This window comes from Acartia tonsa, chromosome 7, assembly GCF_053477335.1.
Source record: "Acartia tonsa isolate MP-2025a chromosome 7, ASM5347733v1, whole genome shotgun sequence".
Taxonomy (NCBI): Eukaryota; Metazoa; Arthropoda; class Copepoda; order Calanoida; family Acartiidae; genus Acartia; species Acartia tonsa.
The window spans coordinates 15,295,632-15,323,412 of record NC_137266.1 but is presented as its reverse complement, the minus strand read 5'-3'; the positions used below and the strand labels follow the sequence as shown (position 1 = coordinate 15,323,412).

The 27,781-nt window shown below is 31.5% G+C and overlaps 1 protein-coding gene across 2 annotated transcripts in view; it reads left to right on the top strand.

Moving 5' to 3' along the window:
• LOC145324934 (cGMP-dependent protein kinase, isozyme 1-like) overlaps positions 1-26,380 on the top strand; it is a 34,575-nt gene extending 8,195 nt beyond the window's left edge. Inside the window, exons 10-27 of one of the 2 annotated variants that reach the window (XM_080167694.1) lie at positions 171-260; positions 746-835; positions 1,304-1,362; positions 2,113-2,146; positions 6,226-6,306; positions 7,163-7,225; positions 7,934-8,013; positions 9,510-9,609; positions 18,640-18,723; positions 20,736-20,866; positions 21,270-21,361; positions 21,889-21,963; positions 22,126-22,167; positions 22,492-22,581; positions 23,383-23,479; positions 24,077-24,166; positions 25,365-25,470; positions 25,847-26,380. In XM_080167694.1, the coding sequence (XP_080023820.1) occupies positions 171-260; positions 746-835; positions 1,304-1,362; positions 2,113-2,146; positions 6,226-6,306; positions 7,163-7,225; positions 7,934-8,013; positions 9,510-9,609; positions 18,640-18,723; positions 20,736-20,866; positions 21,270-21,361; positions 21,889-21,963; positions 22,126-22,167; positions 22,492-22,581; positions 23,383-23,479; positions 24,077-24,166; positions 25,365-25,470; positions 25,847-25,999 (1,557 nt within the window). In that variant the 3' untranslated portion in view covers positions 26,000-26,380. Of the gene's footprint in view, positions 1-170; positions 261-745; positions 836-1,303; positions 1,363-2,112; positions 2,147-6,225; positions 6,307-7,162; positions 7,226-7,933; positions 8,014-9,509; positions 9,610-18,609; positions 18,724-20,735; positions 20,867-21,269; positions 21,362-21,888; positions 21,964-22,125; positions 22,168-22,491; positions 22,582-23,382; positions 23,480-24,076; positions 24,167-25,364; positions 25,471-25,846 lie in introns of both variants that reach the window. The other variant, XM_080167693.1, reaches the window with a different exon arrangement.
• The last annotated feature ends 1,401 nt before the right edge of the window (positions 26,381-27,781 follow it).

Here is a 27,781-nt window from a genome sequence, read left to right as displayed (position 1 = left end):
TTGTACATAAGATCTCACTTACTGCAGTATTAATATGAATCTTCTTTTCAGTGCAGCGTTTCCTTTTTAATCTTAATGAATGTCTTAGCTGCAAATAATGCAAAAATCTCAGAAATTTAATAGAATTTACATTAAAAACCAAATATTTTGAAAGATTTATGTTTTTATAGGAAGGGAAAGTTTTGGGAAGTCTTGGAGTTGGAAAAGTATTCGGAGAATTGGCTATTCTATACAACTGTAAACGAACTGCTTCTATAAAGGTATGAATAGAAAGATGTAAATCCTTTTATATAAAGTAGTAAGCTTTTTTGTCTGTAGCAAATGATCTCGCTAACCGCTGAACCGAAATGGGTCCCCTTTACAGTGTAGCTTCTTATAGGTCCATGGAAGGTTTTTAAGTATTTTAGGGAAGGTTATGATTACCATCCCAAGAAAAATCTGTCCTGTAAAATATCACGCACAAAAAAAATATTCTTTAACAAAAATATAATTATAAGTGAACGATAGACTTTTATCATTCTCTTAAGTGTATCTAGAGGCCTCTAGGGGCGTAGCCGATAGTATTAATAAAAGGACTAAGTATCGAAATATTTTCATATGTGTAGATTGATGAAAATGTAATGTACCTTTTTTGTAAAGGTACATAATACATATAGACAGATAAAAAACAATAGATAGTTGAAGATAGATTGATGGAAACTTCAACTTAGATAGATTTATAATGAAAAACATTAACTTTTTCAAGGCGTGCTCCCCAGGCAAACTATGGTCACTGGACAGAAATACCTTTCAGCAAATCATGGTCTCTACAGGAATTAAGAAATTTGAAAACCAGGTATAAGTATATAATTATACTTGCATTGTTTTCAAGAATAAAACAATGGAAAATAAATGAAATACATCTCAAAAGATAATAATCAAACTTCCCTTTTTTTAGAACAGTATTATTCGTTGAAAAGTTTGGACATTTTTAGTTTGAAGAAACCAATTAAGAGTTTTATAAAGTACCCAAAGTTTTTAAGGAAATTAATGAGAAAGCGTGTTTATAAAACATTGAGTACCGCCATATTATTCAGCCCAATGCCCAATGCATTTGTGTCCATTTGACTTTTAAATGCTTTGCTAAGTTCAAAGTGTCTAAAATAAAATTTTTGTAAATTTAATAGTTATTTCTCGTATCGTATTATAAACGGCTTTCCGCGGATATAGAATGTACAATTATAAGATTAAAACTAGTTTTTTTAGCCCCGTGGTGCCGAATACTTTAGATAGTCATTATACATTGTATTTTTGTTTATTGCAGGTTAAGTTTCTGAAAAGTGTCCCGTTGCTTGAAAATCTACCTCAAGATGCTATTTCGAGGTAAAGAGATATTTTTACACCATAAAATACATTTCAAATCATCAAATATGTATAAAGCTCTAATTATTCTTATTTGAGAGTAATGATTATTGACTGTTATATAACACTGTATAATAGATAATAACCCTCTAATCTGGCTGTTAGCCTAGGATTATCATTTAATATTAATATTTACATACAAAACAACAAAATTTTACATTTAATCAGAATAGCTTACAGACATATTTAGTCAGTTGTATGTCTATTTAGGAATATTATTTTTTATTTACTCCACAAATTTCAATTAGTATTGGTTATAGGAAGATTTTAACTATTTAAAAAAAGGGTAAATTTATTTCCTTTGTAAACTTTTAATTTTGCTATTTAGTTTTAATAGTTTATTTTATGTTTTAAATGAAAAGTTATTGTAGATGTAAATAATAGTTTCTTAATCTTAGTAATTAGATGATTTATCTTTATACAAATAAGTTTAATATCACTTAAACATAATGATTTTCATTCAAAATTTAATTTTATAATATCATTTATTATAAACTTTTAAAACTAACCAATTTTTTATTTGTCTTTTCATTTTTATAATTTTAATTTTACATTTATTCTTTTTTCTTGTAAAATTAACTATAAAACTTTACATTTCTCTTATAGTTAATATTTTTTTAAAAATAAAAGCTTGTCTTTGGATTTTTTATCTTTTATTATTTTTTTTTATAAAAAACTATTAAATGAAATTCATAATTATTTTTATTTTAGAATGTCGGACGTGTTAGAAGTTGAAGTGTATAAGGTAAACTTTTACAAATACTATAAATAGGTGAATAATTAAGGGCATATTCTAATTATGTAGTAGCTTCTGCTCTAATAACAAAATCCAACCTTAATGAGGGCTACATTTAAAAGTAGCAAAACTTTGAAATTAAAAAAAAAACATTGATAAATTGAAAATTCTGAAAAATTAAAAGTCTCATCATTTTGAAAACTTGTTCATATATGGAGCATCGAAAACAAAATATTTTGTACTTTTTGCAAACTTTATATTTTGTTTTAGATATGTCATATCAAGTAAATTTAAAGCCTACAATACAGTGATTTTCAGAGGAATGAGAAACTGTCCCAATTTTGTATAACTTTAGCGGAACAAGTTCCAATTACGTCATATTTTTCTTTCCCGAAAAAGGGAGGGGGGGAAGAAAATCTCTTCAAAAGAGATGGGGAAAACCCCTTTTTCTCCCATCTCTTTTTTCTTCCCCCCTTCCCTTTTTTTTCACCCTTCTCTTTTTCGGGAAAGAAAAATATGACGTAATTGGAACTTGTTCTAAAGTTATACAAAATTGGGACAGTTTCTCATTCCTCTGATTTTCAGAATTATAATTGTATTCAGGGTAAAAACTAGCATTATAAAAAAAGTTATCTCTGCTATAAGCGTGTTTGTTGATTTTGCATCTATAAATCGTGTGTTAAATTTGTTAACTTTTATTAAGGGTGGACAATGGGAATTACGTACGTACGAATACGTTCTATTTATTTAGTAGCCACGCTTCTAAAAATGTAAGAATGTAATCAATTTGAAACATAAACAGGTGAAGAAAGTTGTTTATGTAGAAAATATTAATAACATCTTTCAATCAAATTCAATGTGTTCTCTCAAAATTTGAAAAATAATATTTTGTATCTAGAATAGCCTAAAACCTGTCTAAGATTAAATTAAAAGGTTTCATTAAAGTTGTAGAGCTTAGGGTTTTTTTTGTGTTTAAGAAGGGGAGGGGGGGTTATTTATTATTTTTTTTAATTAGGTGTTCTTCCCCTTTCCCCCCAGTAAAATAGCTCATAATTATAGCATGAGTAGTAGGTAGATTCCATCAAAAGCAAATGCAAATAGTTCCAATGAGATCTTTGGCTTCAACTTCAGATGGATGGACGGAAAGTCAGACAGACATTGTTATACTTTGTATTATTTAAGATAAAACTGCAAGGTTAAAGAAGAGAGACACATAGAAAATAAATATCTTGATTACATTTTTGTCTAAATTAGATTATTTTGATTTATTCTTTGTTACAAAATCATTCTTTCTACCTTCATCCAAAAAAATTTTCATTTTGTGTACAATCTCTTAAATAGGTCTTTTTGTTTTGAAGTAAAAGATCTCTGAAAGGACCAACCAGTTCGTAGATTTTTAGAAATCAAACACAAAATTATATAAAACTACTCTTAATTATTTTGCCTCTTCAAAGTAATTTTAATAATGTTTATTCTAAGGAAAGGTTACGCTTTTTTATATTTAAAATATGAATATTTAGATATTCAATCTCAAACGCATTTTTTCATGTTTTTAGACCAATCATAAACATATTTTATGAGTTATTATCTGCAGAATAAATTTTGGGCAAATTAAATTCATGGGTATTTATAGGGCTAGAAAATGAGAAAGTACATATGTCTTCAGGGGGAGGGTGAAAATGATCGAATATATAAATATCATTGTTTTCTTACTTCAAACTGAACATTATCTTAAAAAATTATAATTTGACTACTTTATAGTGATGGATGTATTTCAAATATTGTAGAGTAGCTTTGCATGGTTTAAAATTCAAAGGGAAATAAAGGAAGTAAGGAAGAATAAGAACATGAATTTTAAAATGAATATGAAAGCACAAGTGTCAGTGTCAATGTTAGAAAACGGATATTTTAGAAGACATTTAAAAATTGCAAATAATATCTTAGTTAACTCTGTAAAATATTTATATTGATGTGTTTATATTATCTCAACTTCAAAGATATCAAGCTGTTTCATCGCATACATTCTCAAAAAACTAAAATAGTATGAATATCTTTTGCAAATCTGGTGGTTTTCCCTTCAATTGTCTTGTCGAGCATAGTAAACCCCATCTCTTTTTTTTAATAGCCCCACAGTGTTTGGGCAACGAATGTTTAGGCCCCGCAGATTTAAGGCAGGGTTTATTAATAGAAAAAAATCTATCAACCCTTATTTTAAACAAGGATGACAACATCCATAAAAGCGAAGCACTGAACGGTAGGACAAACAGACATTGACACTTGTATAGTGTCGGGACTGAAAAATCAGAATATAAATATATAAGAGTCGAAGCAAAATTATAAGTAAATTTGTTGAAAAACTGCTAGATATAGGATAATGTTTATGGACATACTCACATTTTTAGGACTCGATTTTAGAACTTTGTTGTCTTAAGAATCAGTATTAAAAAATCAGATCAATCGGATAATTTTATCTGATACAAATTTTGCTGTTAAAAAAGTTGAAAATCAACATGTTTAAAATGGACGTACGGACATTCTAGTAACGATTATAGAGTTGCTACGCTTTCTATATCGTACCTAACTACTACAGGAATCATCATGCAAAGTTTAAAATATCGATAGGACAATTCTAACATGCCTAAATTAACGAAAAAAGCTATCCGTTACAGACGTACGGACGGACGGACGGACCGACCCTAATTATAAAAAAGCTTCGCTTTTAAAAATGAGGGGGAGTGGCGTTTTTCAGTGCCCTTTGGGGCTATTTGTGGAAAAGCACACGAACTTCATTGTCCTTGTTTCTTTAAAAATGATTGTTTGTCTAAAATTGGAAATTCTTGTTTCAAGTTCAGGAATGTGTGTTTAAACAAAACAGAAGAATTAACCAAAATAAATTATTTCCTTTTTTTCAAAACAAAAATAGAGGTTGTAGACAAAGCCAAGTTCTATTATAAAGGGGTAAGTTGTTTATTTGTTTATCTGATCCGATTGAGTTCTATCCCTAATGTAGGGAAGCTTTACATAGTTCATGAAATGGTTTTAGTGTATTTGGTTTTTATATTTGTTAAAGTATTTGAGTGGTTTTAGCCTATTTATCTTCTTTCTAGATGTTAAAAGCTCATTTAATAGTCTTATTAAAGTACTACAGAACGATGATATATTCACAGTCTTATGTAGAAAAAGCCATACTTATTTTTAAAAATCTAAATTCTAAATATGTTATAAGTTTATGCAATGTAGAGTCACCGAGGAATGTTCTATGTTTTAAGAATTTCATATAATCATATTTTACTATTTTCAAACATTATATTATAAAAGCTAAGAATTTACAAGAATTTAGGAAAATGTTCAAAATATTTGTGAAAATTTTGTTCTAATGAAATACTAAATATTGTTGAAAGATATAAATACTCTGAGAAAATATTTACCAGTATGGTTTCGAAATCAATTAATATCCACAGGTTTATTTTCGGTTCTCTGCCATACTGAAAAATCATGTATAGCATCGTATTAACGACAATTTCCACGAAAAATAAAATGAATATAAAATAATTAATACAAGTTTTGTTAGCTGACTCAATTGGCTAATGTTATAATTCGTTATTTCAATACCTGCAAAAAGCTGTCTATAATATGATTCAATAAATAACTAATATTAAACCTCAATAATCGGTCATAATAAAGTCACACATGGGTGCAGTAGCCAAATTTTGATTCAGCTACCCTCAACCTAACTAAGCCTTAGTTACTATCAGCCGCAGCCATGCTAAGCTTTAATAATTTTGTAACCCCCACAGTTGCCGCTTGCGGATGCCGACCCCTAAAATATCTTCATGTGAAAGACTCGGTTTGTTTGTAGCTTAGGATCCTTCTGACTACTGGACCGATAATGTTCTCCTTAACGCACAGGATAGGTTTATGTCTCTTTTGTAGGGGGGGGGGGGGGGGGTTACTACAAACTTTCAATATGAAATCTTGATACCCACTCGAAAGTGTTTTTTTTTAATTCTCCTTCGATTCTAGAGGCTTCTAAGGGCGTATCCGCTAGAATAAAAAAGGAACTATTAATATCAGATTATTTATTTTAGCTTGGAGAGTATATAGTAAGAGAAGGGACTGCTGGCGATACCTTCTATATCATTGCTGATGGTGATGTTAGAGTCACACAGGTTAGCTGCCATTTTATCAATTTTGTATCTATCTACCTATGATAGAATCATAGAGTCATCCAGGTTAGCTGCCATTTTATCAATTTTGTATCTATCTATCTATGATAGATTTAGATAGGTTAGCTCCTATTTAGTGAATTGTATATCTGTTATACTTAGGCCAGGTTATAATGAATTTATTACGTTAGGGAATTGACTATATTATAGTCAATACTACAACAACAGTATGGATCTACAAATTTTTTTGACATTCTTTGGACTAAAACTTCTGTATCATTTAACAGTGTACAAATTCAAATTCAAGATTAATTTAGTTCATTAATAAGTTGTGGTACATTAATTTATCGTCCATTATCTTATCCCTAGAGATCTCTCCCTATAACTCTGTCTGTGTATTTTATGTAAATTACAGCTATTAATACGTTTCAAACTAATGAAATAATTGTCACTTAATTAGTGTAATTAATTAAATTATCAAATTATCATGGGTCAATAAATACAAATTCCTGAGAAAACATTTAAATAATTAGTTTAATTGTCTACTATTTAACTATCTATTTAAATATCAGTATCTATTTCAATATCACTTTTATCTAACTATCTTTTTCTATTTATCTTTTTACCTATCTATCTTTTATTTTATAAGAGGTTAACTCACAAACAAAATATGAATTTTACATATTTATTCAGACATTACAAATTGTTTCGTGCATGTTTGCACTCTTTAGATGTCAATGTAAAACTAAAGTTTAAAATAAATTTAAATTTAAAGGATTTTTACAAATATTTTGGAAGATTTTTTTAACATAATATTTAAAAATATTTAATATTTCATTTTATCTATTTATCTATTTAGAATGATGGGAATGAAGAGAAAAACATCCGAGTTCTTTCACGAGGAGAATATTTTGGGGAACAGGTTAGAATCATACCTGCTTTTTGCTACGAGGCTAAGCTTCGTCACTTTCTTGTTTCCAGGTGACATATTAAATGCATCTTTGCGATATATGTTAAATAAATTTACAAAAGTTTTATAGCAATCCAATAGTTTAAAAAGTATATTTCTTTATGTACGAAATCATGAATTTATTGGTAAAAAAAGTTTTTGAAGTTTGAAAGTTACAACTTAAGTTTATTCTAATTTTAAAGAAATTATGGTATAAGAAAAAAAAGATATTTATAAAATCATACAGTTGAACAAACGAACATTAACAAATACAGAGCGCCAGGGAAAAAATTGTCCTCAATTTAGGTTGCTAAAAAGGACATCATTTATTGGTCAGTTGATTCATTCAGAGGGGAGGGTATATGGTAAATAGGTTGGATTGAGGGGGTCGTTGTTTCAGCCAGCTAAAAGTTTTTCTTTATTAGAGCAAATGTAATCTGCTGTAAGTTCCAACTAATTATAAATACATTCCTAAAATTAATGCTCATTAATATGATCGTACTTAGACACCTTTAGACGTCTAAATTGTTAAAACATTGTTGGGTGAATTATATCAATGAGTTGATAATCTTTCCTGACTATACCCAATTGTTCCAGGAATCTTAAGGTGCAGCTGAAAATAATTAAATGTAGAAATGAAAAAATATAGGATTTCTGATAATGTCTTTGTTTTATTTTCAGGCTCTACTGAAGACACATATTAGAACAGCAAATGTCATAGCGGCTTCAGCTAGTGTCGAGTGTCTTATGCTTGATAGAGAGTAAGTAATTAGATACAAATATAATGTTATATTTTCACTCAAAGGGGGTCATTTTTTACTTATTTTCCATAAAGTTGTGTGTTACCGGTAAGTCAAATGTTCCTAATAAGTCAAACTGTTCTTAAGTATGACCGAATGTACATATATATATGTATATGAAATAATTGTAATTAAGAACAGTTTGACTTGATTAGCGTATTTGACTAAACAATAACACACAACTTAATGGAAAGTACGCGAAAAAAATTACCCCCCTTTGTTGTTAAAGTACGGAATGTTAATAGTTAAAAGAAAGTGTTACATATTACGTTGAAGATTTGAAATAATAATTTATTATAAAATTCAAGTTAGTTTCCTGTTTTGATACATTTTGTGTTATGACCGTAAAGTATGTTTGTGCATAAACTTTGCCATACTGGAATATTCCTAAAGCTGAATATTTTAAAGTATAGTTAGTTTGCACCTTCTTTGTCTAAACTAAAATGTGATTAAACATTGGAAGTTTGATAGACAAGTCACTTACAAAACTTTTAATCTTTAATGTTTGTTTAACAGTTAGGGAGTTAAATCCATTTTTATAGAAGCAGAAATATAATCTATGATTACGGTTTTGACCCTCTAAAAATATGTAATCTACCATTCCACTTTCCCCTCTCTTGGTGATGATATCATCAATACCGATACGATTTTTTAAACGTACCATTCCACTTTCAAGAGAGGCAGAAAGTGAAATGGTACAGTTCAAAAATCGTATCGGCGTTGATGATATCATCACCAAAAGAGGGGAAAGTAGAATGGTATATTACAAAAATCATATCTTTATTGATGATATCATCACCAAGAGAGGGGAAAGTGGAATGGTAGATTACAAAAATCATATAGGCGTTGATGATATCATCACCAAGAGAGGGGAAAGTGGAATGGTAGATTACGTATTTTAGAGGGTCAAAACCGTAATTATAGATTATATTTCTGCTTCTATAAAAATGAATTCAACTCCCTAACTGTTTAAATCTGCAGGAAAGGAAACTTTTAAGTTTACTTACATAATAGTTGTTACAAAGTTTCAAAGTATAAATAATTGTTATTATATTTACCCGAGAAGTAACAATGATCTTTGTAGAGATCAAAGAAATCAAAGTTTTCTTTGCGCTATATCAAGGATGACAACTCTGAAATCAGAAGGTTGAACAAACGAACATTAACATTTGTTTATTCAGAACTTAATAAATATATCAATTGTAGGAACATTTGTTACAAAATTGCATGAATACAGAACTGGATAAGGCCATAGAATTGTTAGACTTAGCTATAAAGATATACGTACGGAAGGACAGAAATTTAAAAAAGCTTCGCTGTCAGAAAAATCAAAGTAGAAAATTAATAAGTTAGGAATTTCTTTTGTGAACCAAATGCACTAGTAGTTGCACCATTTTGAAGATACTAAAACCTTATTATTTTAATATTTTTGTAAAGCTAATTGATTTATTATTTAGTGCTTTCTTTCACTTTGTTGGAGAGTTAGAGGAGTTAAATGAAAAAGAATACAAGACTACAAACTCTAATAAACCTGAACTTTCAATAGTTTTGTCACAGGTAAAAAGATAGATAAACAACTAGTTACATTATTAGATAGATAAATATAGATAATGGACAAAATAGCCTCTTGGACAATTTTTTACAAGTTTAGTTTAGGTTATATGGCTAGGGAGTCGAGCGCTCGCGGCTAGGCAGGCCAATTGGCCGAGCGCTGCAGCTATGATCAATATAATCAGTTGAAGCTATTTTCCTTAAACTGTTTTTAACCTATTTTTTATCATATATCAAAAATATACTATGACACCAGTAGAATCAGACTGCAGAGCCCAAATTTGAATTAAGTCCCCAATAAACTTTTTTTGGGGGATTTAAAAATCAATTTTATATGTAACTGTGATCATTTTGACGGAAGCAAAAGCATTTTTTAGTTTGGGGTTAAATTGTTTCTTACAGAACAATTTGATGTGATTCAGATTATATCAATACAATAATAAAAACTCTACTCTGTTTGATGCAAATAATTTTTTTCTAAAACAATAATTTAGATAGAAGAAATTTAACATTAAAATAAAACATATTATTCTGAAGTCTGAACCAATTAGAAGTGTTTCGGTATGTATTTCTTGTATTCCCTGGCAAGTTCGAACCCATTAATCCCTGTTTCCTTACACCAAATTTCCCCAGAGAATGAGTGTGTTACGCGGCATTCCTAACTATCTCCGCGCGGCACGTGGCTTGTAAACGAACAAAAGAGACGCGCACTTTTCCTTTGATAAGTCCCACGTGAGGAGCTACGTGAATGAAAATAATGTATTGCTTGAATATACATGTGCTCTGATGTGTGGAATGTCTCAAATAAGCCTTCCTGCTTAGTTTGACATTATATGTGGTAAGAATTTATCTTTTAATTCTTGAAAATAAGCATAGAATGGTACAATTTTATGAAGAAATTTAAATCATTAATTTTTCAATAAAAAGACCATTTAACTGCTAAGTTTTATCATACGAATATTTTCCTTTATATTATTGATTATTTTATTCTAAAATTATCAATTTCTGATGCGATTTAATATGTTTCGTGCCAATTTAAAGTTTTTTAGAAAATTCATATTTTTTATTAAATTGAAATCACGCAACCTCGATGTTACAAAAATAATAACCATTAATTTTATGTAATTAATTCTTATATTTTTGTTTTAGACTTACTGTTTTCATGGTAATAAATACACATTCGTAAACTTCACTATGTTGGTCATTCGGAGGGCTTCGAGATAAGATTTCGAGAACGGCTAGGCAATGCGTTCCGAAACAATGAAAACAAGACAGAACAGATGCAGCTAAGAAGAATCTGTGAAGTTTTGTGGATGTGTTGGTTGTGATACCTTACCACACATTATTATAGTCGTAATCAGTACAGTTAACTTTAGTGACAATCATGGGTCCTAAAAAGAATAAAGGTGAACAATTGAGTAAGCGGCTGCGTCCAGCCGTTGATGCCCTAACCAGTGAGCTAAGTAGAGTGATGAAGTTGGTCAGTGATACTTCAGAACTTGATGTTAGACATCTCACTAAGGAGTCAATCCTTGTTCACGACAAGTTCGAAACATTCGACAGCATCATGAACGGTTTTAGCAAGCTTGGTTTGAGAATCCAAGAGCTTGATGAGTTTAGTGACATTTATTCTGATATAGTTACTGAGCAAAAAGACTATAGTGCCTTGAAAGATGCTCTTGATGCTATAGAAGAGCTTAGTGACATTCAAAGTGTTGTTGATGTAGTTGGTGATAATTTGCCTAACCATCAGGCTGAACTATATGATCGATGCTTGAAGATCGTGAAAGTTATTAAAGGGCCATATTTTCCCTTGCCTGATTCAATTATAAACACTTTGTCTGCTTTGATGAAACGGTTGGCTGAGGTTAAGCTTGAACCTGTGAAGCCACCCACAACGACGGCGGGTGCCTTGACAGCATCGCCATTTGTGTCACCGTTTGGCACACCACAGTTCGGCGCCGGTTCTATGTTCACGCCAGGATATATGAACCGTGTCGACGAACGTTTACTTCCCTCCTTTGACGGCCAGGAAGCAGCCTACGTAAGTTTCAAAGACAATTTTAAAAAGCTTACTGTAGGACAGGACCCGTCATATTTACAGTTATTGTTGAGCAGTGAGAAGGTCTGTAAAAATAAAGAGCTAAGACTCCAGTTGATTCAGATTCAATCGCATGAATCTCAGTGGGCTTACCTTGACGCGCGTTTCAAGTCGAAGACACGTCAAATGCTCTGCCTTTTCAACCAATGGGAGAAGAAGTCTAAACCGTCGGACTCCAACCAGATTGTGACTGTGTTAGCAGAGTTTGGTGGTGCAGTTAGCCAGCTGGAGCAGCTGACTAAAGATGATGAAGATGATGAGGTTACCACAAGCCAGTGGTTGACCGTGATACTTCTGGAGATGTTATCCAAGAAGTTGCCCCGAGATTTTCAAGATAAGCTCAATTTGGCATTGGGCTCAATGGATGTCCCAAATCTGCCAAAGTTGATGCAGATTATAGAGGAACAGAGGGGCGCCATTTTAATGCGGTGTTCAACTGATATGGACACCCCCTCTAAGAAGAAGGGTAATCCTGCGACAGCAGCTACCGCCGTAGGTAAACCTGGTAAATCTAAGATGAAGCAGTCATGTTTTGTGAATGGCTGTAATGATATGCACTTACTTTACAAGTGCCCAAAATTTCATGACCTGTCAGTGCCAGACAGGAAGAGTATTGTGGAGAGTGCTGGATGCTGTTGGCTTTGTTTACAGAAAGGGCATAAATCTGTGGATTGCCCGAAGGCAGATGTAATAGGCGGATGCAAAGTGGACAATTGTAGTCAAACCCATAACAACCTTCTGCATGAGAGTGTTGATATGGCTGCCGCCGTCTATGAAGCGCATACTTCCCCTGAGGCGAACCTAATGTTGATGTTACAACAATTAGACGTCGTTGATGTTAATCGCCAGGAGGTCCCAGTGACCGCCATGTGGGATACTGGTTTAACTACCTCAATGGTAACCCAGTCACTTGTTAATAAACTTCAGTTACCTTTTACTGGACGTTCAGCAAGAATTTCTCTAGCTGACGGTGAAGTTAAATGTCTCCCGACGGTCAAGCTATGTTTAGTTGATCGACACAAGAATTATCACATGTTAGAACCTGTGGTAGTGCCTCTCATTGGTCCAAAAGAGGCGATCTGCTCCATGAATCCTGTGGAGGCAGCTGTTTTGTTTGATATGAAACCTGAAGATTTTACTTTGGTTAATGGGCAGGTGGATTTGCTCATTGGGCACCTCTGCCCGTCGATGTTTCCCTACTCTGAACGTTCAGTAGGAGAAACCATGCTTTACTCCAGCCTGTTTGGATCTGGATATTTTGCTGTTAGTGCTAATGGCTTAGCAAAGAGTAGGTATGTTGTCTGCTCAGATTTCGAGTTGGAAAGTGAAGCTATAGGGTTTTTAAAACCAGAAAGCTCAGATGTTCAGCCGCAGCCGACTGTTGGTGCTGCTTGTGATGCTATTATTGAACCTGTTGGTTCTGCTTGTAACGCTGCTGATGAACCTTTTGGTTCTGCTAGTGCCGCAGCCGTTGACAACATGGCTACGGCGGGTGTTGCCGTGGCTATTACTGATAATGATGCTAGTTGTGCTGCAGTTATTCCTGATGATATTGGTAACGATACTGTAGCCGTTGATAATATTGTTACGGCGGGTGTTGAGCCGTTGAATGATTCGGTTCCAGCCGGACAAGAGCCGACGGGAGTTTCGGTTCCGGCTGGACAAGAGCCGACCAGTGTTTCGGTTCCAGCTGGACAAGAGCCGACGGGAGTTTCGGTTCCAGCTGGGCAAGAGCCGATAAGAAATTCGGTTCTGGCCGGACAAGAGCCGACGGGAGTTTCGGTTCCGGCCGGACAAAAGCCGGTAGATGATTTTTATGTTTTATGTTTAAGTTTTATGACAGTCACACTTTTATTACTTGCCCTGGTGCTGTCATGAATCAAGAATCGACTTGGCTGCTGCCAACCTTGCCGCCCGACACAGGGTAGGAGGCCTGCAATATAGCGGGTGGAATTATGGCGGGTGTTGCCGCCAGAAAGTCATTGAAAATATTCAAACCACACATATCTAATCTACAACATAAACTATTTATGTATGAAAATGATCTTTGAAGAAAAAATATTACAAGTTATATGTTGAGCTTGTGAAAGGAACCTAAATCGGTTCTGTAAAGAATAAGTATTCATTATTCAACTAATTTTATTGTTCATACCTAAGCACAAAAATTCTACAAAACTGTTTAGACTTTTAAAGCAGATTTTAAAGGATTTTGTTTCTTTAAGTATGATTTTGAAAAGCAAAAGTTCGTGTGTTAACTACCAAATGATTTTTGCAGAATAAAATACCTCGAAAAAGTATTTTTTTTATGGTTCACGTTTACTTAAAAAATGTTATTTCTCAGATTCTCATATGAAATAATGCATTAAAGTAAAGAACACAACATGTAATATTATTATGATAATGTTTAAAATATTTTTCATTATTATTTTAAAAGATTATCGCAAAAAATCAAGATATTTGTTTAAATTTGTAAGCAAATCAAAGATTTCTTTCATTCCGGAGGCAGAGATTTTTAACAATTCATGTATAAAAGTTTTTTCTTTCACTCCGGGAGCTGGGATTCCTATTAATCCACGCGTAAAGATTTTTTTTTCATTCCGAGAGCAGAGATTCGTAGTAATATACGTACCTAGCGATTTCGGACAATTTAAACCTTGAGAAAATACGTTTAGCAATTATTTTTCTAGGTATATATATTTTCGTTCATGTTTAAGCATTTATAATAATGAACACGATGTATGATATTATTAAAATATTGATTAATATTTTATCTGAATGTCACAGAATTAATTTAAGATAAACTATGCATATTTTAAATTAACTCTACCTTCATTTTTATCGCATATATAAAAATTGAAGCAGTATTTTTTAAAAAGGAAATGGGTAATTTCATCATTTCTTAAGATTTATAAGTAACGCAAATTTTGATACAATTTCGTTTAAACTTTCAAATCGATGCAAGATTTTTTCATTTGAAATGCAAACTTAAGTTTTTTATACGTTTACGCAAGTTCTTTCAATGATTTAAGTCTTTCCGGGACCAGGGATTTTTTTCGCGGAAAATTTCCTAGGTACCTACGCAAATATAAACATTTTTATCCTTGTTGGATTGAAATTTGATATGATAAGAAATTAACAAAATGAGATTTTTACATCATTTAAATATTTCTTTATGATTTATTACAATCACATAAATAATTTAATATTACATGCATATTAAAATTATTACTATTTACCTTTTAACCGATGTACCTAAAGAAAAAATGCAGATTTTTTTCGCCTTGAATTAAGTAGATTCTTTGAGTATCGTAGAATTAAGCTTAATAAGACCGCTTTACGGCGTACCTTAGCTCTGTTTCCTCGGCCAGGCATGCCGCAAAACAGCAAAACTAAAGCATAAGATAATTTATTTTAATTTCGATTTGCTTTGATTGATGATTTTAAAAGTTTCTTTGAATTATTTCATGATTCTTTTTATTTTTTGATTTGATTTAAACATCACTAATTATGTTTATTTTCAGTTGATGCAGCCCTGCGCCAGAAATCCTGTTGGAAATTATGCAGTATCAAAAGTTGTGATGGAAAGACATAACGTCCAACAGGATAGCTGGAACATGGCATTTATTAATATTTGATGGATATGTTAGTTTGTATCTTGAGGGATTCATTCTAACTGAGGCCCCTTGCCTTTAATTATGACTGTATGAATATGTATATGTTGCTTTCCTCTTAAAACAGAGAGAAATTGCAGATTCAGCATTTAGAGAAGTTCTTTTCTTATATTGAGCTTTTGTTTTATTTTGGTAAATTTAATTTGCATATTTCAATTGCAATTTTAATTTTACACATTTTTGATTCACGAAGATTTAAAATTATGAGATTTTAATTTTCCGAAGTTTTATGATTTTTTACAGTCATATTTTATTTAGATTTAAGTATCTATTTTATTAAAACATGTTTAGATTTAAGGATCTTACTTATCTTATCTGAAAAATGTTTAGATGTAAGCAAGTTATTTTTCTATCGGAGAAAAATTCTAATTATTGAGAAGTTTTTTTATGCAATTTTACTTTTCTTTTCTAGCAAAAAGATTTAGTAGAAGAAATGTCATTATTTAATCTTTCTTTCTTTTGATGAAAAAAGTTTGAGTTGATTATTTAATTATCGATGCGATTTTTAGTATAAAAATTATTTACCTATTTTATTATGTAGGTACCTAATTGAAGTTTAGGTACTATTGATTATTAATTCATGTATTCGCAATTACATGGTCTGTAATTCTAATTTTATTGAGATTATGAGGCCATGATATAATGAGATGTGTGAGTGGTAAATGTGCAATTCATGAATGTTGAATGCTTTTCCCATTCCTTATTCCTGTCCTTATGTGGTAGCTGAGGCGGTTTGAGTTATTGTGGTATTCGTAAGTTACCATAACCAATTTTAGGCCTTATGGCCATGACATTTTAAACTCTTGTGGTTTATGTGTTGTGAGATTGTGATTTCGTGGACACTGTCTGCACGCATATTGCAAAGATGAGGTATTGTGTTTGATTCCCAGTGAATAGACGGGTGTGTTTCGGTATGTATTTCTTGTATTCCCTGGCAAGTTCGAACCCATTAATCCCTGTTTCCTTACACCAAATTTCCCCAGAGAATGAGTGTGTTACGCGGCATTCCTAACTATCTCCGCGCGGCGCGTGGCTTGTAAACGAACAAAAGAGACGCGCACTTTTCCTTTGATAAGTCCCACGTGAGGAGCTACGTGAATGAAAATAATGTATTGCTTGAATATACATGTGCTCTGATGTGTGGAATGTCTCAAATAAGCCTTCCTGCTTAGTTTGACATCATATGTGGTAAGAATTTATCTTTTAATTCTTGAAAATAAGCATAGAATGGTACAATTTTATGAAGAAATTTAAATCATTAATTTTTCAATAAAAAGACCATTTAACTGCTAAGTTTTATCATACGAATATTTTCCTTTATATTATTGATTATTTTATTCTAAAATTATCAATTTCTGATGCGATTTAATATGTTTCGTGCCAATTTAAAGTTTTTTAGAAAATTCATATTTTTTATTAAATTGAAATCACGCAACCTCGATGTTACAAAAATAATAACCATTAATTTTATGTAATTAATTCTTATATTTTTGTTTTAGACTTACTGTTTTCATGGTAATAAATACACATTCGTAAACTTCACTATGTTGGTCATTCGGAGGGCTTCGAGATAAGATTTCGAGAACGGCTAGGCAATGCGTTCCGAAACAAGAAGTCTTGTTTCATTTCAGTTTTTTACAACTCAAAAAAGAGTGTTTTCACAAAGTGACTTATTTCCAATATAGTTAAATAATTTTTATTTAATTAAAATGAAAAGAATGAAAACCATACACATAAAAGATACATGCTTTTTAAAAATATTTTTAAAAAAAGTTTGAATAGTCTTATATTTTATCATATTTGTATATGTGACAAAAAAAAATTTGTTGTATTGCATAAACATTTGTTGTCATCTTTCGATAGCCTGATATCTAGTTGCCGAAAGTGTACACAGTTTCCTGAGTGTTTCCTCATCCTAGCTCAATATTTACTACTAGCTACAAATCTTCAAACTTCCCTTAAAAAAATCAAAATTTGAATGTGTAAACGATTTATACAATATACATTATAAATTTGAATTTTTTAAATTTTGATTTTTTTTTTTTGAAGTTTGAAGCTTTTTTAGCTAGTAGTAAATATTGAGCTAGGATGAGGAAACACTCAGGAAACTGCGTACACTTTCGGCAACTAGATATCAGGCTATCCATCTTTCACTATTTAACCCTTTACAGCCAATTTTTTTGTGTTTTAAATAAGTGATGTAAAACAAGCACGATAATGTTAATTCATTGATATATTGTAAAGAATTAAGTTTTTAATGAATTAATTTAGATGAAATCAAAAGGCCTAATTTTACTCTATACCAGAATACTACATATATGAAGCAAAACACTCTAAAAGCTACGAATTTTACCCAAATAAAAAAGACCTTTTGCTCTGATCAAAAAGGACCACAGCAACAGTAAAAATTAATTTTTAAATCCCCTCAAAAAAGTTTATTGGGGACTTAATTCAAATTTAGGCTCTGCAGTTTAATTCTACTGGTGTCATAGTATATTTTTGATATATGTTTTAAAAATAGGTTAAAAACAGTTTAAGAGGCTAATTTGTCCGAGGCTATTTTGTCCTGAGGCTATTTTATCCTTGGGGATATTTTGCACTGAGGTTATTTTATCTGAGGCTATTTTGTCCTGAGGTTATTTTGTCCGAGGCTATTTTGTAATGAGATTATTTTTTCTGAGGCTATTTTGTGCTGAGGCTATTTTGTACGAGGCTATTTTGTGCTGAGGCTATTTTGTCCTTGAGGCTATTTTGTCCTGAGGTTATGTTGTTCGAGGCTATTTTGTACAGAGGCTATTTTGCCATTGAGGCTATTTTGTCCTGAGGTTATTTTGTCCGAGGCTATTTTGTACTGAGGCTATTTTGTCCTTGAGGCTATTTTGTCATTGACCCTATTTTGTCCTGAGGTTATTTTTCTATAGAGGCTGTTTTGTCCTAAAGGCTATTTTGTCTGAGGCTATTTTGTCCAAGATCCATAAATATACATTGAAAAATCAAACAAGACTAAAAACTCTATTGTACCTAAATTATCCATAGATAGAGAAATAGATAGATAGATAGATATATGTACAGGCAGATAGATGTGTGAAATATAAATAAAAACAATACTACGAACTTTACTAAACCTAAACTATACATCGGATTCGTGTTTGAGAATGAATATCTTATTGTAATTATGTATTTCAGGATAGATTTAAAGGATAGATATTTTAGCCTATTGAATTTTGTATTTAGACAGTACCCAAAAGAGTTTATTGTTCTCAGGAGGCTTCAGACATCGAATTAGAAAATCTGGAAGTGATTGCCACGCTGGGTGTCGGAGGCTTTGGCAGGGTGGAGCTAGTTCAGGTATACTTATATAGATAGATAGATAAGGGGTAGGATGATAGATAGATATTAAGAATACAAATCTGGAAGGGATTGCCACGCTGGGTGTCGGAGGCTTTGGCAGGGTGGAGCTAGTTCAGGTATACTTATATAGATAGATAGATACTGGGGAGGATGATAGATAAGTATTAAGAATACAAAATCTTGAAGTAATTGCTATGCTCAGGTGAATTCTTAAAAAATTGTGAGGCAAAATTATCCCCTTTAAATTTTTAGTGAGCCTCACTGATTTTAGTGAGGCCGTGAGCCAAAAGTTTTTTAAACATTTACCTCTGGTAGGGTAGAGTTGGAGTAGACATGCATAGATAAATTATTAAATAGATAGATACATGATAGATGACAGAGGAATACAAATCTGGAAGTAATTGCTATGCAGGGGAAGTTATACTTTTACAGGGTAGAGTTACATCAGGTATACCTAGATGAATAGATAGATAGATAATAGATAGGATAATAGATAAATATTAAGAATAACAAGGATGACAACATCCATAAAAGCGAAGCAATGAAACGGTAGGACAAACGGACATTAACACTTGTATAGTGTCTAAACTGAATTATCAGAATATAAAAGTAAAAGAGTCGAAGCAAAATTGTAAGTAAATTTGTTGAACAACTTCTTGATACAGGATAATGTTTATTGAGTTTATGGACATACTTACATTTTTAGGATTTGATTATAGAGTTGCTTCGCTTAAAATATTGTTCTTTGTTGTCCCAGGAATCAATAAACCAAAAATCAGATCAAACGGATAATTAGATCACATAAAAATTTGCTGTTAAAAAAGTAGAAAAATCAACATGTTTAAAATGGACGTACGGACATTCTGGTAATGATTATAGAGTTGTTACGCTTTCTAAATCGTACCTAACTACTACAGGAATCATCATGCAAAGTTTGAAATCGATAGGACAATTCTAACATACCTAAACTAACCAATAAAAGCTATCTATCTCGGACGGACGTACGGACGGACGGACCGACCCTAATTATAGAAAAGCTTCGCTTTTAAAAATCAGGAAGTAATTGCTATGCTGGGTGTTGGCTTTGGCGAGCTGATTTAGGTATATTTAGATAGTAAGATAGATACGAGATAGAAAGAAAGATAGATTGAATTACATGCAATTTTCCATAAAATAATTTTATAAAAGATTATTAAAACTTGGAATTAGAAAATAAGAGATTAAAAAAAGATAGATAATCTGGAGATGATTTAGTTAAATAAATAAAACTTGAAAGTAAATATTGTTTCTTTCACTCTCTGAAAAAAATACAACAAATAATACGTTCAAAATAGCCATAATTGTTTTTAGATAAAATGTATTTTTTTACAGTTTATAAATAAGGTTGACGTATTATTATCCGGAAAAAATTACGTAAATATTTTTCTATAAATATTGAAGAATGTTTTTGAGTTAAATTGGTTTTAACAAGATTAATGGCAGCAGTCAATAAATATCAATTAGGTTCAGATAAAGTTCAATATATTTTTAAAACAAAATAAAATGAATGATTTAATTCTATTCTAGAGGGTATGACTTTAGAGTTTTGTTTTTATTAACAAGTCTGGGTATGGTTCTAGGCTATTTTCTGCCATTCCATAAATATATATACTCTAGATACTAGGGATGCATCCGCTAGTATATTAAAAAACAGGATCACTAACAATTGTCTACAAATATCTCATTAAAATTTTAGTAATTTATAAGATTAGGTTTTATAAATTCAGCATTTTTTAAAAGCACATTCTTTAAAGTAAGGCACTGACAGATTTATGTTAGTTTGATATTAGTAAAGCGTTTGACACTATATGTGTACTACAATATACATAATATTAAAGATCTAGAAAGAGTCTAACTAAATCAGTCATGAATTTCATATATCTTTGTGGTGTAAATGCTTTAATTTTATTCCTATTTAATTTTAAAGGTATTACAAAGTTTAAATTCAAAAAAACAATTCTTACTTTTAGGCGCATGATTCCGATGCTACCTATGCTTTGAAATGCTTGAGAAAACAACATATTGTGGAAACTCAACAACAAGAACATGTCTTTTCAGAGAAAAATATCCTTCTTTCTTGTGATCATCCCTTCATTACTAGGTATTTATCTATCACTCTAGATTCTTAATTAAATATCTATTTCACATGGTATTATATATTTATTTATCTTTATCGTTATCTATCTATCATATTTTTTATTTCTATCTTCTATTTATATAAACCTGCTGCCATAGTACATAGGTATAACTAGCTTTTTTGTTGTGATAAAATTTTAATGGGTTCAAACACTGATATTTTGTACTCAGGAATAAGGTATGACCAACAAGCAAAATAAATATAAAATAATATTTGGGGGGCAAATGGAGAGGTCGTCAGTTTTACGATGTGTTGCCCCCCAACGACAGCTGAAAAACACGTATAGGTGTCATGATTTTTTTCCGATTTCGTTATTGGTATAAGCTGGTTTGTACTTCCCTATCAAAATTTCCATTATCAATTTTAGGTTGTACCGTACATTCAAAGACGACAAATATGTGTATATGTTGATGGAGGCGAGCCTTGGAGGGGAGCTATGGACTATTCTAAGAGATAGAGGTAGGTCATACTAAATGTATGTATATGTTGATGAAAGCGAGCATTGGAGGGGCGCTATAGACTATTCTAAGAGATAGAGGTAGGTGATACTAAATATGTATGTGTTGTATATGTTGATGGAGGCAAGTCTTGGAGGGGAGATATGAACTATTCTAAGAGATAGACGTAGGTCATACTAAATATGTGTATATGTTGATGGAGGCAAGTCTTGGAGGGGAGATATGAACTATTCTAAGAGATAGACGTAGGTCATACTAAATATATGTACATGTTAATGGAGGGAGCTATGGACTATTCTATTAAAGAAATTAGATGTTTTTAAAGGATGGAAGTTTTAGATATGTCAATCTTGATTTGTTTTTTATTTATTTGTATTTTATTTTTATAGTTATAAGACTAGACATTTCAAAATCTTATAAAGCTCTTTTTTTGTCGTGTGTTATTTATATCAATGAATTCGAAATTGTATCATAATCTTAAGATGTTTTTTTTCTCTCTATCAATTCCCTATGTGTTTATCTAACTAGGATGGTTTGATGATTCAACGACTAGATTTTATTTGGCCTGTGTTGTACAAGCAATAGAGTACCTTCATTCTAAAGGTAAACTATCATAATTTTTTTTTATGATTAAATGCAACTTTAATAGTAGTTTGTTAACTAATATTTACATGAAAAGTTAAGTCTGAACATTTTTATAGTAAACTTTTAATATCATTTGAGATAATTTGCATATTTTCAAATATGATATATTTTATTATTTAGGAATAATCTACAGAGATTTGAAGCCAGAAAATTTACTTCTTGGTAAGATTTTAATTTTAGAAGTCCCAAATTATCAATCTATCTAGATTACCATTTGTCTATGTATATTAGGATATATAAGTTGGAAGGAATTTTAATGTTAGGGGGAGATTTTGAAAACGGCATTAAATTTTAAGGGTTTTTTTAAATTCGTTTTTTGTATAATTCTTTATCTAAAAGCAGAAATACAATTTAAGTTAATTAATTTTGACATCTGTGATTGGTGGATTGAAAACTATCTGCGCTCTGATTGGAGAAGCTTAAGTGTCGTACATCATTCAACATTAAAATTCCTTCCAACTTATATATCCTAATGTATATATCTAGGAGCTGATGGTTACATAAAAATGGTAGATTTTGGATTCTCTAAACATGTTCAATCTGGCGCTAAAACCTGGACCTTCTGTGGAACACCAGGGATAATACTTTTAGTTTTCAAATATAATTTTGGATCTAAGTTGACAGAGCTATCTATAATACAAAGTAGAATGATGTCTGTCCGTCTGTCCGTCCGTCTGTCTGTCTGTCTGTCTGTCCGTTTATCCGTCCCTTAAGATCTCAGTAACCACTGTTCCGATCGGATTCTACTCTTCAGGGAATATACCTGCTGTTCCTGTGGTGGTTTTAGGCTATTTTCTTGGGGGGGTGGGACACCCTCAACCACCCCAAAAAACAAAAAATCCCCCCCCATTTTTTTTTTAAAGGGGATTTCCTTGGTTCTTTTACGTATTTCGCCCAAATTTTTTTTATGACCTCTTGGGGCAAAGCCCCTAGAGGCTAGGGGCAAAGCTACTGTAGCCGCTTATTGTGCATAATGAAGAATTACATTTTATATTACATTCGTCATGCATTGTCATTGACCAGTGAAATGTAAAATGTATACTGGCCAATCATTGGTTATTTATTATTTCTATTTATTTTTTATTTGGCACCATAAGCTACTTTGCGGCTAATATAGGGGCCTATAGGGGCATTTGAGTGAGGGGAAGGATGGAGTTTTACCCCCTTTTTTGAACTTGAGACACACAAAAAATTAATCTACTCATAAGTCTATTTAATTGTCAACCTTTTCCATAAATTGCAACTGTGCAGTTTAAAGGAGCGACTTTATTAGGCATCAAAAGGTATTTTTCTAATATTTCTACTTTTACTCATTTCACACCTCTAATAAAATAATATTAAGGTTTATAATGAGAACCTAAATGTATTGTTACTCAGAGTACGTAGCGCCAGAAATAATTCTAAACAAGGGTCACGACAGAGCCGTAGATTTCTGGTCTATGGGCATTCTCATGTATGAACTTCTTACTGGCACGTAAGTATCTCTATCTATCTATTTATATATCTAACTATTTATCTATCTATCTATTCATATATCTAACTATCTACCTATCTATCTCTATCTATCTATCTATCTATCTATCTATCTATCTATCTATCTATCTATCTATCTATCTATCTATCTATCTATCTATCTATCTATCTATCTATCTATCTATCTATCTATCTATCTATCTATCTATCTATCTATCTATCTATCTATCTATCTATCTATCTATCTATCTATCTATCTATCTATCTATCTATCTATCTATCTATCTATCTATCTATCTATCTATATATCTATCTATCTATCTATCTATATATCTATCTATCTATCTATCTATCTATCTATCTATCTATCTATCTATCTATCTATCTATCTATCTATCTATCTATCTATCTATCTATCTATTTATCTATCTATCTATCTATCTATCTATCTATCTATCTATCTATCTATCTATCTATCTATCTATCTATCTATCTATCTATCTATCTATCTATCTATCTATCTATCTATCTATCTATCTATCTATCTATCTATCTATCTATCTATCTATCTATCTATCTATCTATATATCTATCCTAGGCCCCCCTTTACTGCCTCTGACCCAATGAAAGTGTACAACATTATTCTCCGAGGTTTTGATCAATTAGACTTTCCAAGACACATTACAAGGTAATTACATCGGATAGACATACAAGTTGGTTTCATAAAACAGTAAATCAAAAAAATAGCAAATTAAATGCCTTTCTTATATTTTCTTATCTTATATTCAACTAGCGGCTTCGCCCCTAGCCTCTAGGGGCTTTGCCCCAAGAGGTGATAAAAAAAATTAATACGAAATTCGTTAAAGGACCAAGGAAATCTTCAGCAAAAAAAAAAAAAAAAAAAAAAATGGGGGAATTTTTTTGTTTTTGGGGGGTTGGGGGAGTCCCACCCCCCAAGAAAATAGCTTAAAACCACCACAGGACCAATAGATATATACCCTGAAGAGTAGAATCCGATCGGTTCAGTGGTTACCGAGATCTTAAGGGACAGACAGACGGACAGACGGACAGACAGACATCGTTCTACTTTGTATTATAGATTTGATATATAAACCTGTTTTCTGTCTGTTCATTTATTTTAAAGAAAACAGTAAAAGTGTCGAACTATGACGTCAGAAAAAATTAACAATTAACCAATAAGAAGCCAGTATTCACTGTGGTAAAATATATAGCGGCCTCTCATTGGTTAATTGTTAATTTTTTCTGACGTCATAGTTCGACACTTTTATTGTTTTCATTTTAAATATAATTTTGTTATATAATATACGTAAATGGCTTTTTTTGTAAAGGTTCTTTTACAACTACTGTATTAATTACTTTGTCCGTCCATCAAATTCATTTTCTTGATATTCCAATATTTCATAAATTTTAATGTAAGCATTTACTTAGTCTTTTGATATTTCAAAACTAATTTTTTGTTTAAATGTAGGGACTACAAAATAAAAAGCAAAACTGTTTACTATTTATTATGATTTATAATGAGTTCACCTATTACATTTTAGATTCTAATAATACAAATTAGAAGAACAAATCAACTTTTAAACATAAGTACAGTGTCAATGAGATTTAAATTGGATGTGAGGTCCATATACAGATATTTTAAATAATTTATGAATAAAAATGTTATTGAGCATAATGGAAGACTTACAACCCTGTTTTTCCCCAATAAATACAAGCTACCATAAGCATATTTTAAATATGGTCCATTGTTTTGTCCAAACAGTGGTATGTAAAGGGTTTTGCTAGGGTCGCGTTAACCTTGCAAGGGTGAAGATAAAGTAAAGACAGGTGTCTTAAATCATGGTATTTATGAATTGTTTGTTTAGAACTGCTGTGAATATAATGAAAAGATTCTGTCGAGATAATCCTGTGGAACGACTAGGATACCAGAAGGATGGCATCAGTGATATCAGGAAGAATCGTTGGTTCCAGGTATACATGGATGGATAGTAACCAACAGGGTGATATAAAGTAACCAACGGCGTGATTGCTCGTGAGAAGGTGTTGTGATCGAGTCTTGACCACACTGTGTAATAATAATTCACACATCTGTTATAATTTCTGGCGTTTAACATTAATGATAAGAGTATGGAGTATGCTATGGCTCTTAACAAGTGCAACTTATTATTTTGCATTGTTTGGACTTTTAGACATAGTTCTCACAATCAAATGGTTGGTTTTATGTTGGGTATTAGTATATGTACTAGTAGATATGATCTTAGTATTAACACTTATCTACAACTTAACATCAAAGATAACTACACAACAAAAAGTAGAAAGTTTGATATTAATTTAAGTAACATTCCAGGGTTTTGACTGGTCTGGATTGATGGAGCGACGCCTTGAGCCCCCCGTCCTGCCCATTGTCCACTCCAGAACTGATACCTCGAATTTCGACAAGTTTCCGCGTGACGCAGCTGTACCAGCCAATGAAAACTCGGGCTGGGATAAAGATTTCTAATTTGACCAATGAGAATAGAGAATTTGGATCGAAGACTTATGGTTGACCAATTAGAATACAGGACTTAAATTTGTAACCATTTTACTATCCTCGGAAAGATGTTTATAATACGATACGATAAATAAATAGTACAGTATGGCTCCAAGTACCCTCGGGGCAAACAAAACTGGATTTGATCTACTATTTTGTTTTCTTTTACTAACTGCGGAAAACTGTTATGAATAAAATAAGCAAAAGTCAGGATAAGAAAATTATTTTTGAAAAATGCATAATTTACCAAGGGCAAATTAAAGCAAATAATTTGTATGTGTGTCTTTTGTACTTGAATGTAAATAGAATAAATGGATATTAATTACCTCATTTAATTGTACGTCAGTTAGTTGATACCAGGGAGTAAGGGAGGGGACAATGGGCAATTAATTCAATTTAAGAGTTTTCGCTAAAAGCAATGAAAACCAGATTTATCAAGAAAATTTGACCAAAATTGTAAAGGGATCATGGCAATATAATTTAGAACAAAATTAGTTCTAAGAAAAAAATCATTTACTTGAAAATTAAATTACCAATACATCACAATGTAGTAAACATTCTGTAATTAATCACTAGAAAAATCTTGTTTAGAACTTCGTCAATCCTTCTCATATATTTTAAACTGCTACCTTAATTCAAGGGGTTCTTAGATTGTTTAATACATAAATATCACAGTAGAGTTTCTATACATGACATGACATTTTCTTGGGAAAAAATATTTGTTAAAACCAGCCATCAATAAAAAAATTTCTGTCTGCATATTCAAAACTAACTCAGCTAGTTAGGGGCATTGATGCGCTAGTACCCAAAGTCAGTCCGAATCTGCTGAATTCGTGCACATTCCCTTTAAGCCAGTACCCAAAGTCTGAGAAGAATATTCGATCCATTGTCCCCTCCCTTACTCCCTGATCTTTTTATTAAATTACTTTATTAAATGAAAATCTGGTGCAACATCCAAGTAATAATAAATTTATTTATACTTACCTTTGCCTGGGACAAACACTTGTAATTTGACTAATGAATAATTGATTTAATCATTAAAATTCAAATGAAATTTCTGTTCTTTCCCTCAAAGTGGAGATCGTTATTGAAACCCCCTTACTCCACCTTATTTTTTAAATGAATTAAAAACAAGTGGGGGGACCTTTCTGTCTTTCCTCTATTTCCCCTGCTCTAATTAAAAACTAATTTCCCTCTTATTTTTGATGTATTTAAAATTATTAAAGGGGGCTAGGGCAACTAGGCTCGATTAGGGAAACCGCCAAATTTCCAGTAAAAAATACTTATATTTAGGATACTGTATTTTTGTTGTAATTTTTAATGATAAATTTGTGAAAGTGCATTGTTTTTATTTAAATAGAAATAAGTTGCGTTACAGGTTAAATTATAATTATTTCTTAAATTCAAGATATTTTAGTTGCAATTAAGGATATTTTTGTATTACGAAATTTTAAATGTTCATAGTTTTTTTCATGTGGAGATGATATATAACAATTACATTTTTTTTGTAAAAACCCAGAACATTTTTAATAGAAATCTTTAAATCTAATTTAAATTTGAAGGAAAACTTATGTTTACATAAACAGTTTTGTGTGTATATTGAATTGTGTAGTAAAATGTATATTTTTTCAACAAGTTTAGGCTATTTCTTATTGAAAAATCATTCATGAAAAATAAGAATTATAATATAAGTCAGGCACGTCCAAGTGGGGGGGGGGGTAAAGGGGTGATTACTCTGCACCCCCCAAATTT